At 57.9% G+C, this 14,851-nt stretch overlaps 1 protein-coding gene across 3 annotated transcripts in view; it reads right to left on the reverse strand.

Annotated features, from left to right (window-relative positions):
* Positions 1–14,851, reverse strand: part of zgc:63587 (septin-2) — a 44,503-nt gene that overhangs the window by 2,777 nt on the left and 26,875 nt on the right. For all 3 annotated transcript variants that reach the window (XM_024438487.2, XM_042331464.1, XM_024438488.2), the window contains 4 exons: positions 2,201–2,302; positions 1,074–1,219; positions 706–789; positions 554–611 (listed from right to left, as the gene is read on the reverse strand). In XM_024438487.2, coding sequence (XP_024294255.1) covers positions 554–611; positions 706–789; positions 1,074–1,219; positions 2,201–2,302 — 390 coding nt within the window. The remainder of the gene's footprint in view (positions 1–553; positions 612–705; positions 790–1,073; positions 1,220–2,200; positions 2,303–14,851) is intronic.

Raw genomic sequence — 14,851 nt, forward strand, 5'->3', positions numbered from 1 at the left:
AATACAATTTGATTTCTAAATCATCTATTTCTGGTTGACTGAAAACTTCTGACCCTCTTCATAAAATAGTACCAGTAGTAACATCAGTCAAGGAACACAAACCTTCAAAACATATGGTGTATGAAACCAATCTGACCTCCCATAAGGACAGAGCCAGAGAATTAGGAATTAGAATAGTAATTTAATAGGATCTTTATGGACACAGCCCCCACCAGCAGCCAAGCCAGTATAAACCCTGTATACAATACTCTTTACATCGCCTGACTCATTCCCACCATTTAACTGGGACAGGAAGTCAGATGTCATATCCTGTACAGACATGCATGTTTACTAACAGCTTTAATTGGACGTGCATGTTTAATAACAGCTTTAATTGCACTCCACCATCTCTATACTTCGCAATGGCAAAACAAACAGCCCAATCAGAGGGAATTCGGAAGCATCGGGTCATTTGTTATTCTCTGACAGATCACTGGCTGCATGGTTTAGTATGGACAAAAGGGTAGAGGCAAACACCCTCGTCTCTCACGTTAACCCTGTATTAGCTACTCACCTCAGCCTCCTTCTGCAGGAGAATCTGGTCTTTGTCAACCACATCCTCTTCCACAGCTCTGTAGGGGAATAATACGGAACATAACTGTAATAGCCTCAGCATCAGCCTCTGTGTGTGTGTGTGTGTATATATATATAACACTGCAGACTGACCTGCCAGCTCTCTTCAGTCTCTCTGAGCGAAAGTTCTCATAGTGCAGGTCCTGCGTGACCTCCTGGAGGTCCTGCATGTGGGTGCTGAAAACACACACAACCATCACATGTCAGTATCACTATACGGCTAGTACGAACCCCCATAACACCCACTAGATTAGACTGCACCACTAGAGGAAGCAACAGATGGGCAGACTTGAAGTTCCCTATTCACCCACTAGATGGCAATATAGTAACACATAAAGGAAAAGCAGGGATAAGAGCATTGGGTAGATTCCTATTACTTTACATGTAGTATTAAAGGCTACCTGTTCATACATTTGATTAATTGTTTTTTTAACAAAAGTTGCATTGTCATGGTGACTCACACAAGCATGGTGCGTAGTTTGAGGAAGTCGTTGTGCTCTGGGTTCTCCACCTCCACGACCCCCCAGGGGTAGAGACGACCTCTGATTTTCTTCCCTTTCACCTCAATCAGCTGGTTCGAACCAATCACAGCAAATGGAATGCTCGCCTGAGGGGGAGGAGTAAAGAGAGGGAGAGATGGATAGAAGGGTGAGGAAGATAAAGGGAGACAGAGAGGAGTGTGAAAACAAAGGGATATAGAGAGAGGGATCAAGGAAGGAAATAATGACCAGATGGTTCAGGTTGGACATAACGCTGACCTACAGTATATCACAAAAGTGAATACACCACAAAAGTGAGTACATCCTGAAACTGTGCTGCAGCTCAGTTTCAGGGTCTTGGCAATCTTCTTATAGCCCAGGCCATCTTTATGTAGAGCAAAAATTCTTTTTTTCAGATCCTCAGAGAGTTCTTTGCCATGAGGTGCCATGTTGAACTTCCAGTGACCAGTCAGTATGAGGAGTGTGAGCGCGATGACACCAAATTTAACACACCTGCTACCCATTCACACCTGAGACCTTGTAACACTAAGCGAGTCACATGACACTGGGGAAGGAAAATGGCTAATTGTGCCCAATTTGGACATTTTCACTTAGGGGTGTACTCACTTTTGTTGCCAGCTGTTTAGACATTAATGGCTGTGTGTTGAGTTATTTTGAGGGGACAGCAAATTTACACTGTTATACAAGCTGTACACTCACTACTTTACATTGTAGCAAAGTGTCATTTCTTCAGTGTTGTCACATAAAAAGATATACTCAAATATTTACAAAAATGTGAGGGGTGTACTCACTTTTGTGATATACTGTATTATAATCAACACATTTGATATTCTGATCATTCTAAAACTCATGCCCTGTGGTTTTAAGAGAGAAACTACATAACAAGACTGGTTCTATTTGTTACTTCCTGTCCCTTCTGGTAGTGGCGTTTCTCCTGGAGTCCTTTCTCTTAGTTGGTGTTTGTATTTCTGTGGCTACGTCATCCCAAATGACACCCTATTACCTACATAGTGCACTACTTTTGACCAGATGGCAAAAATAGTACACTACATAGGGAATATGGTGCCATTTGCCTGTGTGTGTCGTACCTTCAGTACTCGTGTCTGCTCCTTGAACTCCTCATCCTCATCTGAGTCAGCGTCTGGCAGCTGGTAGATCCTGATGCCATGCTCTGCAATCTCATCCAGGATCTAACGCAGAAACATACACACAGGGTCAAAAACCCGCCGTGACCTTTTGACCTTTCAAACTTTCTCAGGCCAATCCTCCTTCTCTTCCCTAAGGAGGCAGATGAAGTTACCCCTAGGCACTGAGCTAAGGTCAGTTTCACAATCAGTGCCTAAGGGCAACCTGTACCAGCCAGAGCCGCCCCCAACCAAGCAGGAATCCCTCTCATCTGAACTAGGCAGTTGGTAATTTTTGATGTCACTGCTGTCTGTCAGGCCCCTCTTCCCTCTGTTCTCGCTCTCCTGTGTCACTGTTTCAGACATGGCCCAGCCTCCACGACAGGAGTAAGATTCTGGACACGCCATTTCGACCCTCTTAATACTTCTAGTTCTAGCCACTTGCCCCGGTCCTCAACACTATCTGGAGAATAAAACATCCCACTCGCCCCAGTCCTCAACACTATCTGGAGAATAAAACATACCACTCGCCCCGGTCCTCAACACTATCTGGAAAATAAAACATCCCACTCGCCCGGTCCTCAACACTATCTGGAGAATAAAACATCCCACTCGCCCGGTCCTCAACACTATCTGGAGAATGAAACATCCCACTCGCCCGGTCCTCAACACTATCTGGAGAATGAAACATCCCACTCGCCCGGTCCTCAACACTATCTGGAGAATAAAACATCCCACTTGCCCGGTCCTCAACACTATCTGGAGAATAAAACATCCCACTCGCACCGGTCCTCAACACTATCTGGAGAATAAAACATCCCACTCGCCCCGGTCCTCAACACTATCTGGAGAATAAAACATCCCACTCGCCCCGGTCCTCAACACTATCTGGAGAATAAAACATACCACTCGCCCCGGTCCTCAACACTATCTGGAGAATAAAACATCCCACTTGCCCCGGTCCTCAACACTATCTGGAGAATGAAACATCCCACTTGCCCGGTCCTCAACACTATCTGGAGAATGAAACATCTCACTCGCCCGGTCCTCAACACTATCTGGAGAATGAAACATCCCACTCGCCCGGTCCTCAACACTATCTGGAGAATAAAACATCCCACTCGCCCGGTCCTCAACACTATCTGGAGAATAAAACATCCCACTCGCCCTGGTTCTAGTTTACTTCCCTACACCTCTTCAGGGCGACACCAGGAGAGGGCCTTTGACTACACTACAGTCAGTCCACTACTGCACTGCTGAGAGCCAGAGAATACCTGGTGTGTTTTGTGCAGCCTCACAGGCCCAGGGACTTTAATTAACTACCCCTAGGGTGGAGACGGGGGAGAGAGAGGGTGTGTTTGTGAGAGATGTCTAACAGGCCCAGGGACTTTAATTAACTACCCCTAGGGTGGAGACGGGGAGAGAGAGGGTGTGTTTGTGAGAGATGTCTAACAGGCCCAGGGACTTTAATTAACTACTCCTAGGGTGGAGGGAGGGGGAGAGAGAGGGTGTGTTTGTGCAGCCTCACAGGCCCAGGGACTTTAATTAACTACCCCTAGGGTGGAGAGGGGGAGAGAGAGGGTGTGTTTGTGCAGCCTCACAGGCCCAGGGACTTTAATTAACTACCCCTAGGGTGGAGAGGGGGAGAGAGAGGGTGTGTTTGTGAGAGATGTCTAACAGGCCCGGGGACTTTAATTAACTACCCCTAGGGTGGAGACGGGGGAGAGAGAGGGTATGTTTTGTGAGAGATGTCTAACAGAGTCATAAGGAAAGTTCTCCCCCCTCCTTTGTTCAGCCTCCAGCAGTGAAGCAACAACACAAAGGCCTTTCTTCACCAGTATCTAGAGGACAGGTGGAAATATTTATTTTATACATCAAAGGTGTATTTTTCTCTGTTTTCTCAAGAGCAAAATTCAATTAACAATGCATGAGTGTTGCATAACTGAGCCCAAAAATGTCAAGTGTTGTTTCCCTGACATTTTTGGGACTTTCATGTAATCTATAAAGTACAGTAGAGAGGGAAACAGGAACCCAGGATGTGAGAGCAGCCTTTTCCTACAGAGCAGGCCACTGTTCCAGCTCCTGTTATGGTTGTGGGTTGTTTTCTCAGAGCAGAGTGTGTGTTATAGGGTGTGTGCGGGGAGAGGAGGTTATTGTTAAGGACAACTGAAAACAAACAGACCTACTGGACCCAGAGGACAGCTGGACACAGAACAAGACCTGTTCCCCATCACACACGACCTGTGGATTCTTCCCACACAGAACAGAAACATCAGTATTGTGGGGTAGAAGTTCGGGAAACGTGCCACCGAGGGGAAAATAAACAGATATCACACAATGGCAGGGGAAAAAAGTAACAAACAACAAAACTGGTTACGTCAATCCAGTTTAAAATGCTGAAAAACATGTGAAATATATTTCTGAATGTATCAGAGGTGGGAGGGATACAGAAGGAGTCTCCTGCAAAGCCACAGCGACCAACAATACACTCAACAACCAACTGCCATAACAAAAGGGTTCGTGTGAATCATCCAGTGATATCAGTGGGAGATTTATAGGAAAGCGGGAGTTGCATCTCAACTGAGGAATTGAACTAAAAACCAATCTCTCAACTGGTGTTTGGACCTGTTCCCCAACCTGCTAAGCCTAATAACTATTTACCTGGATTTACCTAACATCTATTTACAGCAGCCTGACTTAACCAACCACACCTGTAATCACCAGCTTCAGGGGTGATGTGTTCAAACCACTGCCTGGTCTAAATACGTCTAAATGACAAATAGAACACACAATGTTAGGCAAGTCAATTAGATTTGTTATCCTATTTATTTAGATTTCTTTACTATACTCATTCATCACACTTTAAAGTCACTGAAAATAAGTACATTTCATAGGCTTGCATTTAAAGTGGATTTTAGCAGTCATCTAACTATACAAGTAATCCTGACAAAGATATTGGGCTTTTGTACAGGATACCAGGCCTCTTAGTTGCAACATCCGGCGCTGCTGTAACAGAGTATTGACATGCTCCTACACAATCCTCTCTCCTTACTGTCTAACTAGAAGGCTGATTACAGTCCTGTGTTGTAATTGGCAGAGAGAAGGTAGATATGGGGGCCATTAGGTTTTTATGACCCTCCCAGCTCTACGCCTCACTCTCTCTCTGCCTGCCTCCGTCCGTCTCTCACTCTCTGCCTGCCTCCGTCCGTCTCTCGCTCACTCTCTCTCTGCCTGCCTCCGTCCGTCCATCTCTCGCTCTCTCTCTGCCTGCCTCCGTCCGTCTCTCGCTCCCTCTCTCTCTCTCTGCCTGCCTCCGTCCGTCTCTCGCTCCCCTCTCTCTCTCTGCCTGCCTCCGTCCGTCTCTCGCTCCCTCTCTCTCTCTGCCTGCCTCCGTCAGTCTCTCGCTCCCTCTCTCTCTCTCTGCCTGCCTGCTTGCGTCTCTCGCTCCCTCTCTCTGCCTGCCTCTGTTCCTCTCTCGCTCCCTCTCTCTCTGTGTCTGTCTGCCTCCGTCCCTCTCTCGCTCCCTCTCTCTCTGTGTCTGTCTGCCTCCGTCCCTCTCTCGCTCCCTCTCTCTCTGTGTCTGTCTGCCTCCGTCCCTCTCTCGCTCCCTCTCTCTCTGTGTCTGTCTGCCTCCGTCCCTCTCTCGCTCCCTCTCTCTCTGTGTCTGTCTGCCTGTCTCTCTGCTCCTCTCTGTCTGTCTGTCTGTCTGTCTGTCTGTCTGTCTCTCTGTCTGTCTGTCTGTCTGTCTGTCTGCTCCCTCTCTCTCTGTGTCTGTCTGCCTCCGTCCCCTCTCTCGCTCCCTCTCTCTCTGTCTGTCTGCCTCCGTCCCTCTCTCGCTCCTCTCTCTGTGTCTGCCTGCCTCCGTCCCTCTCTCGCTCCCCTCTCTCTGCCTGCCTCCGTCCGTCTCTCGCTCCCTCTCTGCCTGCCTCCGTCCGTCTCTCTCTTTGCCTGCTCTGCCTCTCTCTCCTCTCTCTCTCTCTCCCTCTCTCTCTCTGCCTGCCTCCTCAGTCTCTCGCTCCCTCTCTCTGCCTGCCTCAGTTCCTCTCTCGCTCCCTCTCTCTGTCTGTCTGCCTCCGTCTCTCTCGCTCTCTCTCTCTCTCTGCCTCCGTCTGTCTCCCTCTCTCTGCCTCCTCTCTCTCTCTCCTCTCTCTCTCTCTTTGCCTGCCTGCCTCTCCGTCTCTCGCTCCCTCTCTCTGCCTGCCTCCTTCCGTCTCTCTCTCTCTGCCTGCCTGCCTCCGTCGTCTCTCGCTCCCTCTCTCTGCCTGCCTCCTTCCGTCTCTCGCTCTTTGCTCTGCCTGCCTGTGTCTGCTCTGCCTCTCTCTCTCTCTCTCGCCTCCTCTCTCTCTCTGTCTGCCTGCCTCCGTCTCTCTCTCTCTCTCTGCTGCCTGCCTCTCTCGCTCTCTCTCTCTGCCTGCCTCCGTCTCTCTCTCTCCTCTCTCTGCCTGCCTCCGTCCGTCTCTCTCTTTGCCTGCCTGCCTCCGTCCGTCTCTCGCTCCCTCTCTCTGCCTGCCTCCTTCAGTCTCTCGCTCCCTCTCTCTGCCTGCCTCCGTTCCGTCTCTCGCTCGCTCCCTCTCTCTGCCTGCCTCCGTTCCTCTCTCGCTCCCCTCTCTCTCTCTCTGCGTCTGTCTGCCTCCGTCCGTCTCTCGCTCCTCTCTCTGCCTGCCTCCGTCCGTCTCTCTCTCTCCTGCCTGCCTCCGTCTGTCTCTCGCTCCTCTCTCTGCCTGCCCGTCTCGTCTCTCTCTCTCTGCCTGCCTCCTTCCGTCTCTCGCTCCCTCTCTCTGCCTGCCTCCTTCCGTCTCTCGCTTCTCTCTGTGTCTGCCTGCCTCCGTCCGTCTCTCCTCTCTCTCTCTGCCTGCCTCCGTTCCTCTCTCGCTCCTCTCTCTCTGCTCTGCCTCCGTCTCTCTGCTCTCTCCTGCCTCCGTTCTCTCTCGCTCCCTCTCTCTGCCTGCCTCCGTCTGTCTCTCGCTCTCTCTCTGCCTGCCTCCGTTCCGTCTCTCCTCTCTCTGCCTGCCTCCGTCCGTCTCTCGCTCCCTCTCTCTGCCTGCCTCCTTCCGTCTCTCGCTCCCTCTCTCTGCCTGCCTCCTTCCGTCTCTCGCTCCCTCTCTCTGCCTGCCTTCCGTCTCCGTCCTCTCTCTCTCTCTCTCTCTGCCTGTCTCCCTCCCTTCATCCGTCTCTCGCTCCATCTCTCTGTGTCTGTCTGCCTCCGTCCGTCTCTCGCTCTCTCTCTCTGCTCTGCCTCCGTCTCTCTCTCTTTGTCTGCCTGCCTCCGTCGTCTCTCGCTCCCTCTCTCTGCCTGCCTCCGTCCTCTCTCGCTCCCTCTCTCTGCCTGCCTCCTTCCGTCTCTCGCTCCATCTCTCTGCCTGCCTCCGTCCGTCTCTCGCTCCCTCTCTCTGCCTGCCTCCGTTCCGTCTCTCGCTCCCTCTCTCTCTCTCTGTCTGTCTGCCTCCGTCCGTCTCTCGCTCCCTCTCTCTGCCTGCCTCCGTCCGTCTCTCGCTCTCTGCCTGCCTCCTTCCGTCTCTCTCTCTCTCTCTCTCTCTCTGTGTCTGTCTGCCTCCGTCCGTCTCTCGCTCCTCTCTCTCTCTGTCGTCTGTCTGCCTGCCTCTCGCTCCCCTCTCTGCCTGCCTCCCTCTCTGCTGTCTGTCTGCCTCCGTCCGTCTCTCGCTCCCTCTCTCTCTCTGCCTCTGTCTGCCTCTCCGTCTCCCTCTCTCTGTGTCTGTCTGCCTCCGTCCGTCTCTCGCTCCCTCTCCGTCTCTGCCTGCCTCCTGCCTTCGTCCGTCTCTCGCTCCCCTCTCTCTCTCTCTGTGTCTGTCTGCCTCCGTCCGTCTCTCGCTCCCTCTCTCTGCCTGCCTCCGTCCGTCTCTCTCTTTGCCTGCCTGCCTCCTCTCTCTGCTCCCTCTCTCTGCCTGCCTCCTTCAGTCTCTCGCTCCCCTCTCTGCCTGCCTCCGTTCCTCTCTCGCTCCCTCTCTCTGCCTGCCTCCGTTCCTCTCTCGCTCCCTCTCTCTTTGCCTGCCTGCCTCCTCCGTCTCTCGCTCCCTCTCTCTGCCTGCCTCCTTCCGTCTCTCTCTTTGCCTGCCTGCCTCCGTCCGTCTCTCGCTCCCTCTCTCTGCCTGCCTCCGTCCTCTCTCTCTTTGCCTGCCTGCCTCCGTCCGTCTCTCGCTCCCTCTCTCTGCCTGCCTCCTTCCTCTCTCGCTCCCCTCTCTCTCTCTCTGCCTGCCTCCGTCTCCCTCCCTCCCTCCCTGCCTGCCTGCGTTCCTCTCTCGCTCCCTCTCTCTCTCTCTGTGTCTGTCTGCCTCCGTCCGTCTCTCGCTCCCTCTCTCTGCCTGCCTCCGTCTCTCTCGCTCTCTCTCTGCCTGCCTCTCTTCCGTCTCTCGCTCTCTGCCTGCCCGTCCGTCTCTCGCTCCCCTCTCTCTGCCTGCCTCCTTCGTCTCTCGCTCCCTCTCTCTGCCTGCCTCCTTCCGTCTCTCGCTCCCTCTCTCTGCCTGCCTCCTTCCGTCTCTCGCTCCTCTCTCTCTCTCTGCCTGCCTCCGTCTCCCTCCCTGCCTGCCTGCGTTCCTCTCCTCTCTCTCTCTGTCCGTCTGTCTGCCTCCGTCCGTCCGTATCTCTCCCTCTCTCTGCCTGCCTCCGTCCGTCTCTCGCTCTCTCTGCCTGCCTCTCTCTCTTGCTCTCTGCCTGCCTCCGTCCGTCTCTCGCTCCCTCTCTCTGCCTGCCTCCTTCAGTCTCTCGCTCCTCCCTCTCTCTGCCTGCCTCCTTCCGTCTCTCGCTCCCTCTCTCTGCCTGCCTCCGTTCCTCTCTCGCTCCCTCTCTCTGTCTGTCTGCCTCCGTCCGTCTCTCGCTCTCTCTCTCTCTCTCTGCCTCCGTCTCTCTCTCTCTTTGCCTGCCTGCCTCCGTCCGTCTCTCGCTCCCTCTCTCTGCCTGCCTCCTTCCGTCTCTCGCTCCATCTCTCTGCCTGCCTCCTTCCGTCTCTCGCTCCATCTCTCTGCCTGCCTCCTTCCGTCTCTCGCTCCATCTCTCTGTGTCTGTCTGCCTCCGTCCGTCTCTCTCTCTCTCTCTCTCTCTGCCTCCGTCTCTCTCTCTCTTTGCCTGCCTGCCTCCGTCCGTCTCTCGCTCCCTCTCTCTGCCTGCCTCCTTCCGTCTCTCGCTCCATCTCTCTGCCTGCCTCCTTCCGTCTCTCGCTCCTCTCTCTGCCTGCCTCCTTCCGTCTCTCGCTCCCTCTCTCTGCCTGCCTCCTTCCGTCTCTCTGCCTCCATCTCTCTGCCTGCCTCCTTCCGTCTCTCGCTCCCTCTCTCTGCCTGCCTCCGTCCGTCTCTCGCTCCCTCTCTCTGCCTGCCTCCGTCCGTCTCTCGCTCCCTCTCTCTGCCTGCCTCCTTCCGTCTCTCGCTCCCTCTCTCTGCCTGCCTCCTTCCGTCTCTCGCTCCATCTCTCTGCCTGCCTCCTTCCGTCTCTCGCTCCCTCTCTCTGCCTGCCTCCGTCCGTCTCTCGCTCCTCTCTCTCTCTCTGTCCGTCTGTCTGCCTCCGTCCGTCTCTCACTCCCTCTCTCTGCCTGCCTCCGTCCGTCTCTCTCTCTCTGCCTGCCTCCGTCCGTCTCTCGCTCCCTCTCTCTGCCTGCCTCCTCCGTCTCTCGCTCCCTCTCTCTGCCTGCCTCCGTCCGTCTCTCGCTCCCCTCTCTCTGCCTGCCTCCGTCTCCCTCCCTCCCTCCCTCCCTGCCTGCCTGCGTTCCTCTCTCGCTCCTCTCTCTCTCTCTCTGTCCGTCTGTCTGCCTCCGTCCGTCTCTCGCTCCCTCTCGCTCTCTCTCTGTCCTCTCTGCCTCCGTCCGTCTCTCTCTCTCTCTCTGTCCGTCTGTCTGCCTCCGTCCGTCTCTCACTCCCTCTCTCTGCCTGCCTCCGTCCGTCTCTCTCGCTCTCTGCCTGCCTCCGTCCGTCTCTCGCTCCTCGCTCTCTGCCTGCCTCCGTCCGTCTCTCGCTCCTCTCTGCCTGCCTGCCTCTCGCTCGCTCCGTCTCTCGCTCCCTCTCTGCCTGCCTCCGTCCGTCTCTCGCTCGCTCTCTGCCTGCCTCCGTCCGTCTCTCGCTCGCTCTCTGCCTGCCTCCGTCCGTCTCTCGCTCGCTCTCTGCCTGCCTCCGTCCGTCTCTCGCTCGCTCTCTGCCTGCCTCCGTCCGTCTCTCGCTCGCTCTCTGCCTGCCTCCGTCCGTCTCTCGCTCGCTCTCTGCCTGCCTCCGTCCGTCTCTCGCTCGCTCTCTGCCTGCCTCGTCCTCTCTCGCTCGCTCTCTGCCTGCCTCCGTCCGTCTCTCGCTCGCTCTCTGCCTGCCTCCGTCCGTCTCTCGCTCGCTCTCTGCCTGCCTCCGTCCGTCTCTCGCTCGCTCTCTGCCTGCCTCCGTCCGTCTCTCGCTCGCTCTCTGCCTGCCTCCGTCCGTCTCTCGCTCCTCTCTCTGCCTGCCTCCGTCCGTCTCTCGCTCCCTCTCTCTGCCTGCCTCCTTCCGTCTCTCGCTCCTCTCTCTGCCTGCCTCCTTCCGTCTCTCGCTCCTCTCTCTGCCTGCCTCCTTCCGTCTCTCGCTCCCTCTCTCTGCCTGCCTCCTTCCGTCTCTCGCTCTCTCTCTGCCTGCCTCCGTCCGTCTCTCGCTCCCTCTCTCTGCCTGCCTCCGTCCGTCTCTCGCTCCCTCTCTCTGCCTGCCTCCGTCCGTCTCTCGCTCGCTCTCTGCCTGCCTCCGTCCGTCTCTCGCTCGCTCTCTGCCTGCCTCCGTCCGTCTCTCGCTCGCTCTCTGCCTGCCTCCGTCCGTCTCTCGCTCGCTCTCTGCCTGCCTCCGTCCGTCTCTCGCTCGCTCTCTGCCTGCCTCCGTCCGTCTCTCGCTCGCTCTCTGCCTGCCTGCCGTCTCTCGCTCCCTCTCTCGCCGCTCTGCTCTCTCCTGCCTCCGTCCGTCTCTCGCTCGCTCTCTGCCTGCCTCCTTCCGTCTCTCGCTCGCTCTCTGCCTGCCTCCGTCCGTCTCTCGCTCGCTCTCTGCCTGCCTCCTTCCGTCTCTCGCTCCCTCTCTCTGCCTGCCTCCTTCCGTCTCTCGCTCCCTCTCTCTGCCTGCCTCCGTCCGTCTCTCGCTCCCTCTCTCTGTCTGCCTCCGTCCGTCTCTCGCTCGCTCTCTGCCTGCCTCCGTCCGTCTCTCGCTCGCTCTCTGCCTGCCTCCGTCCGTCTCTCGCTCGCTCGCTCTCTGCCTGCCTGCCTCCGCTCTCTGCCTCTCTCGCTCGCTCTCTGCCTGCCTCCTTCCGTCTCTCGCTCCCTCTCTGTCTGCCTCTGCTCTGCTCTCTGTCTGCCTCCGTCCGTCTCTCGCTCGCTCTCTGCCTGCCTCCGTCCGTCTCTCGCTCTGCTCTCTGCCTGCCTCTCTGCCTGTCTCTCGCTCGCTCTCTGCCTGCCTCCGTCCGTCTCTCGCTCGCTCTCTGCCTGCCTCCGTCCGTCTCTCGCTCGCTCTCTGCCTGCCTCCGTCCGTCTCTCGCTCGCTCTGCCTGCCTCCGTCCGTCTCGCTCGCTCTCTGCCTGCCTCTCGTCTCTCGCTCGCTCTCTGCCTGCCTCCGTCCGTCTCTCGCTCGCTCTCTGCCTGCCTCCGTCCGTCTCTCGCTCGCTCTCTGCCTGCCTCCGTCCGTCTCTCGCTCGCTCTCTGCCTGCCTCCGTCCGTCTCTCGCTCCCTCTCTCTGCCTGCCTCCGTCCGTCTCTCGCTCCCTCTCTCTGCCTGCCTCCGTCCGTCTCTCGCTCCCTCTCTCTGTCTGCCTCCGTCCGTCTCTCGCTCGCTCTCTGCCTGCCTCCGTCCGTCTCTCGCTCGCTCTCTGCCTGCCTCCGTCCGTCACTCGCTCGCTCGCTCTCTGCCTGCCTCCTTCCGTCACTCGCTCGCTCTCTGCCTGCCTCCTTCCGTCTCTCGCTCCCTCTCTGTCTGCCTCCTTCCGTCTCTCGCTCCCTCTCTGTCTGCCTCCGTCCGTCTCTCGCTCCCTCTCTCTGCCTGCCTCCGTCCGTCTCTCGCTCCCTCTCTCTGCCTGCCTCCGTCCGTCTCTCGCTCTCTCTCTGCCTGCCTCCGTCCGTCTCTCGCTCTCTCTCTGCCTGCCTCCGTCCGTCTCTCGCTCGCTCTATGCCTGCCTCCGTCCGTCTCTCGCTCTCTGCCTGCCTCCGTCTCGTCTCTCTGCCTGCCTCTGTCTCTGCTCTCTGCCTGCCTCCGTCCGTCTCTCGCTCCCTCTCTCTGCCTGCCTCCTTCCGTCTCTCGCTCCCTCTCGCTGCCTGCCTCCTTCCGTCTCTCGCTCCTCTCTCTCTCTCTGCCTGCCTCCGTCTCCCTCCCTGCCTGCCTGCGTTCCTCCCTCTCTCTCTCTCTCTCGCTCCCTCTCTCTCTCTCTCTGTCTGTCTGTCTGTCTGCCTCCGTCCGTCTCTCGCTCCCTCTCTCTGCCTGCCTCCGTCCGTCTCTCGCTCGCTCTCTGCCTGCCTCCGTCCGTCTCTCGCTCGCTCGCTCTGCCTGCCTCCTTCCGTCTCTCGCTCCCTCTCTCTGCCTGCCTCCTTCCGTCTCTCGCTCCCTCTCTCTGCCTGCCTCCTTCCGTCTCTCGCTCCCTCTCTGCCTGCCTCCGTTCCTCTCTCGCTCCCTCTCTCTCTGTGTCTTCCCTCTCGCTCCCTCTCTCTGTGTCTGTCTGCCTCCGTCTCTCTCTCTCTCTTTGCCTGCCTGCCTCCGTCCGTCTCTCGCTCCCTCTCTCTGCCTGCCTCCTTCCGTCTCTCGCTCCCTCTCTCTGCCTGCCTGCGTTCCTCTCTCTCTCTGTCTGTGTCTGCCTCCGTCCGTCTCTCACTCCCTCTCTCTCTCTGTCTGTCTGCCTGCCTCCGTCTCTCTCTCTCTCTCTCTCTCTCTCTGTCTGTCTGTCTGCCTGCCTCCGTCTCCCTCCCTGCCTGCCTGTGTTCCTCTCTCTCTCTCTCTCTCTGTCTGTCTGTCTGTCTGTCTGTCTGTGTCTGCCTCCGTCCGTCCGTCTCTCACTCCCTCTCTCTGCCTGCCTCCGTCCGTCTCTCGCTCGCTCTCTGCCTGCCTCCGTCCGTCTCTCGCTCGCTCTCTGCCTGCCTCCGTCCGTCTCTCGCTCGCTCTCTGCCTGCCTCCGTCCGTCTCTCGCTCGCTCGCTCTCTGCCTGCCTCCGTCCGTCTCTCGCTCGCTCTCTGCCTGCCTCCGTCCGTCTCTCGCTCGCTCGCTCTCTGCCTGCCTCCGTCCGTCTCTCGCTCGCTCTCTGCCTGCCTCCGTCCGTCTCTCGCTCGCTCTCTGCCTGCCTCCGTCCGTCTCTCTCTCTGCCTGCCTCCGTCCGTCTCTCGCTCTCTCTCTGCCTGCCTCCGTCCGTCTCTCGCTCGCTCTCTGCCTGCCTCCTTCCGTCTCTCGCTCCCTCTCTCTGCCTGCCTCCTTCCGTCTCTCGCTCCCTCCCTCCTTCCGTCTCTCGCTCCCTCTCTCTGCCTGCCTCCTTCTGTCTCTCGCTCCCTCTCTCTGCCTGCATCCGTTCCTCTCTCGCTCCCTCTCTCTGTGTCTGTCTGCCTCCGTCCGTCTCTCGCTCCCTCTCTCTGTGTCTGTCTGCCTCCGTCCGTCTCTCGCTCTCTCTCTCTGCCTCCGTCCGTCTCTCGCTCTCTCTCTCTGCCTCCGTCCGTCTCTCGCTCGCTCGCTCTCTGCCTGCCTGCCTGCCTCCGTCCGTCTCTCGCTCGCTCTCTGCCTGCCTGCCTCCGTCCGTCTCTCGCTCGCTCTCTGCCTGCCTGCCTGCGTGCGTCCGTCGCTCGCTCGCTCTCTGCCTGCCTGCCTCCGTCCGTCTCTCGCTCGCTCTCTGCCTGCCTGCCTCCGTCCGTCGCTCGCTCGCTCTCTGCCTGCCTGCCTCCGTCCGTCTCTCGCTCGCTCTCTGCCTGCCTGCCTGCCTCCGTCTCTCTCCGCCCGCCTCCGTCTCTCTCCGCCCGCCTACGCTCTCTCCGCCCTGCCTGCCTGCCTCTCTCTCCGCCCGCTCGTCGCTCTCTGCCTGCCTGCCTGCCTCCGTCTCTCTCCGCCCGCCTCCGTCTCTCCGCCCGCCCGTCTCTCTCCGCCCGCCTACGTCTCTCTCCGCCCGCCTACGTCTCTCTCCGCCCGCCTCTCCGCCCGCCTACGTCTCTCTCCGCCCGCCTCTCCGCCCGCCTACGTCTCTCTCCGCCCGCCTCTCCGCCCGCCTACGTCTCTCTCCGCCCGCCTCTCCGCCCGCCTACGTCTCTCTCCGCCCGCCTCTCCGCCCGCCTACGTCTCTCTCCGCCCGCCTACGTCTCTCTCCGCCCGCCTACGTCTCTCTCCGCCCGCCTACGTCTCTCTCCGCCCGCCTACGTCTCTCTCCGCCCGCCTCGTCTCTCTCCGCCCGCCTACGTCTCTCTCCGCCCGCCTACGTCTCTCTCCGCCCGCCTACGTCTCTCTCCGCCCGCCTACGTCTCTCTCCGCCCGCCTACGTCTCTCTCCGCCCGCCTACGTCTCTCTCCGCCCGCCTACGTCTCTCTCCGCCCGCCTACGTCTCTCTCCGCCCGCCTACGTCTCTCTCCCACTCTCTCTGCCTGCCTCCGCCTCTCTCTGCCTCGCTCTCCGTTGCTGTGTTTGAGTTGGCAGGCCAGGTCTCTGGTAACAATGGCACACAGGGT

This window comes from Oncorhynchus tshawytscha, linkage group LG12 (genome assembly GCF_018296145.1).
Source record: "Oncorhynchus tshawytscha isolate Ot180627B linkage group LG12, Otsh_v2.0, whole genome shotgun sequence".
Lineage (NCBI taxonomy): Eukaryota > Metazoa > Chordata > Actinopteri > Salmoniformes > Salmonidae > Oncorhynchus > Oncorhynchus tshawytscha.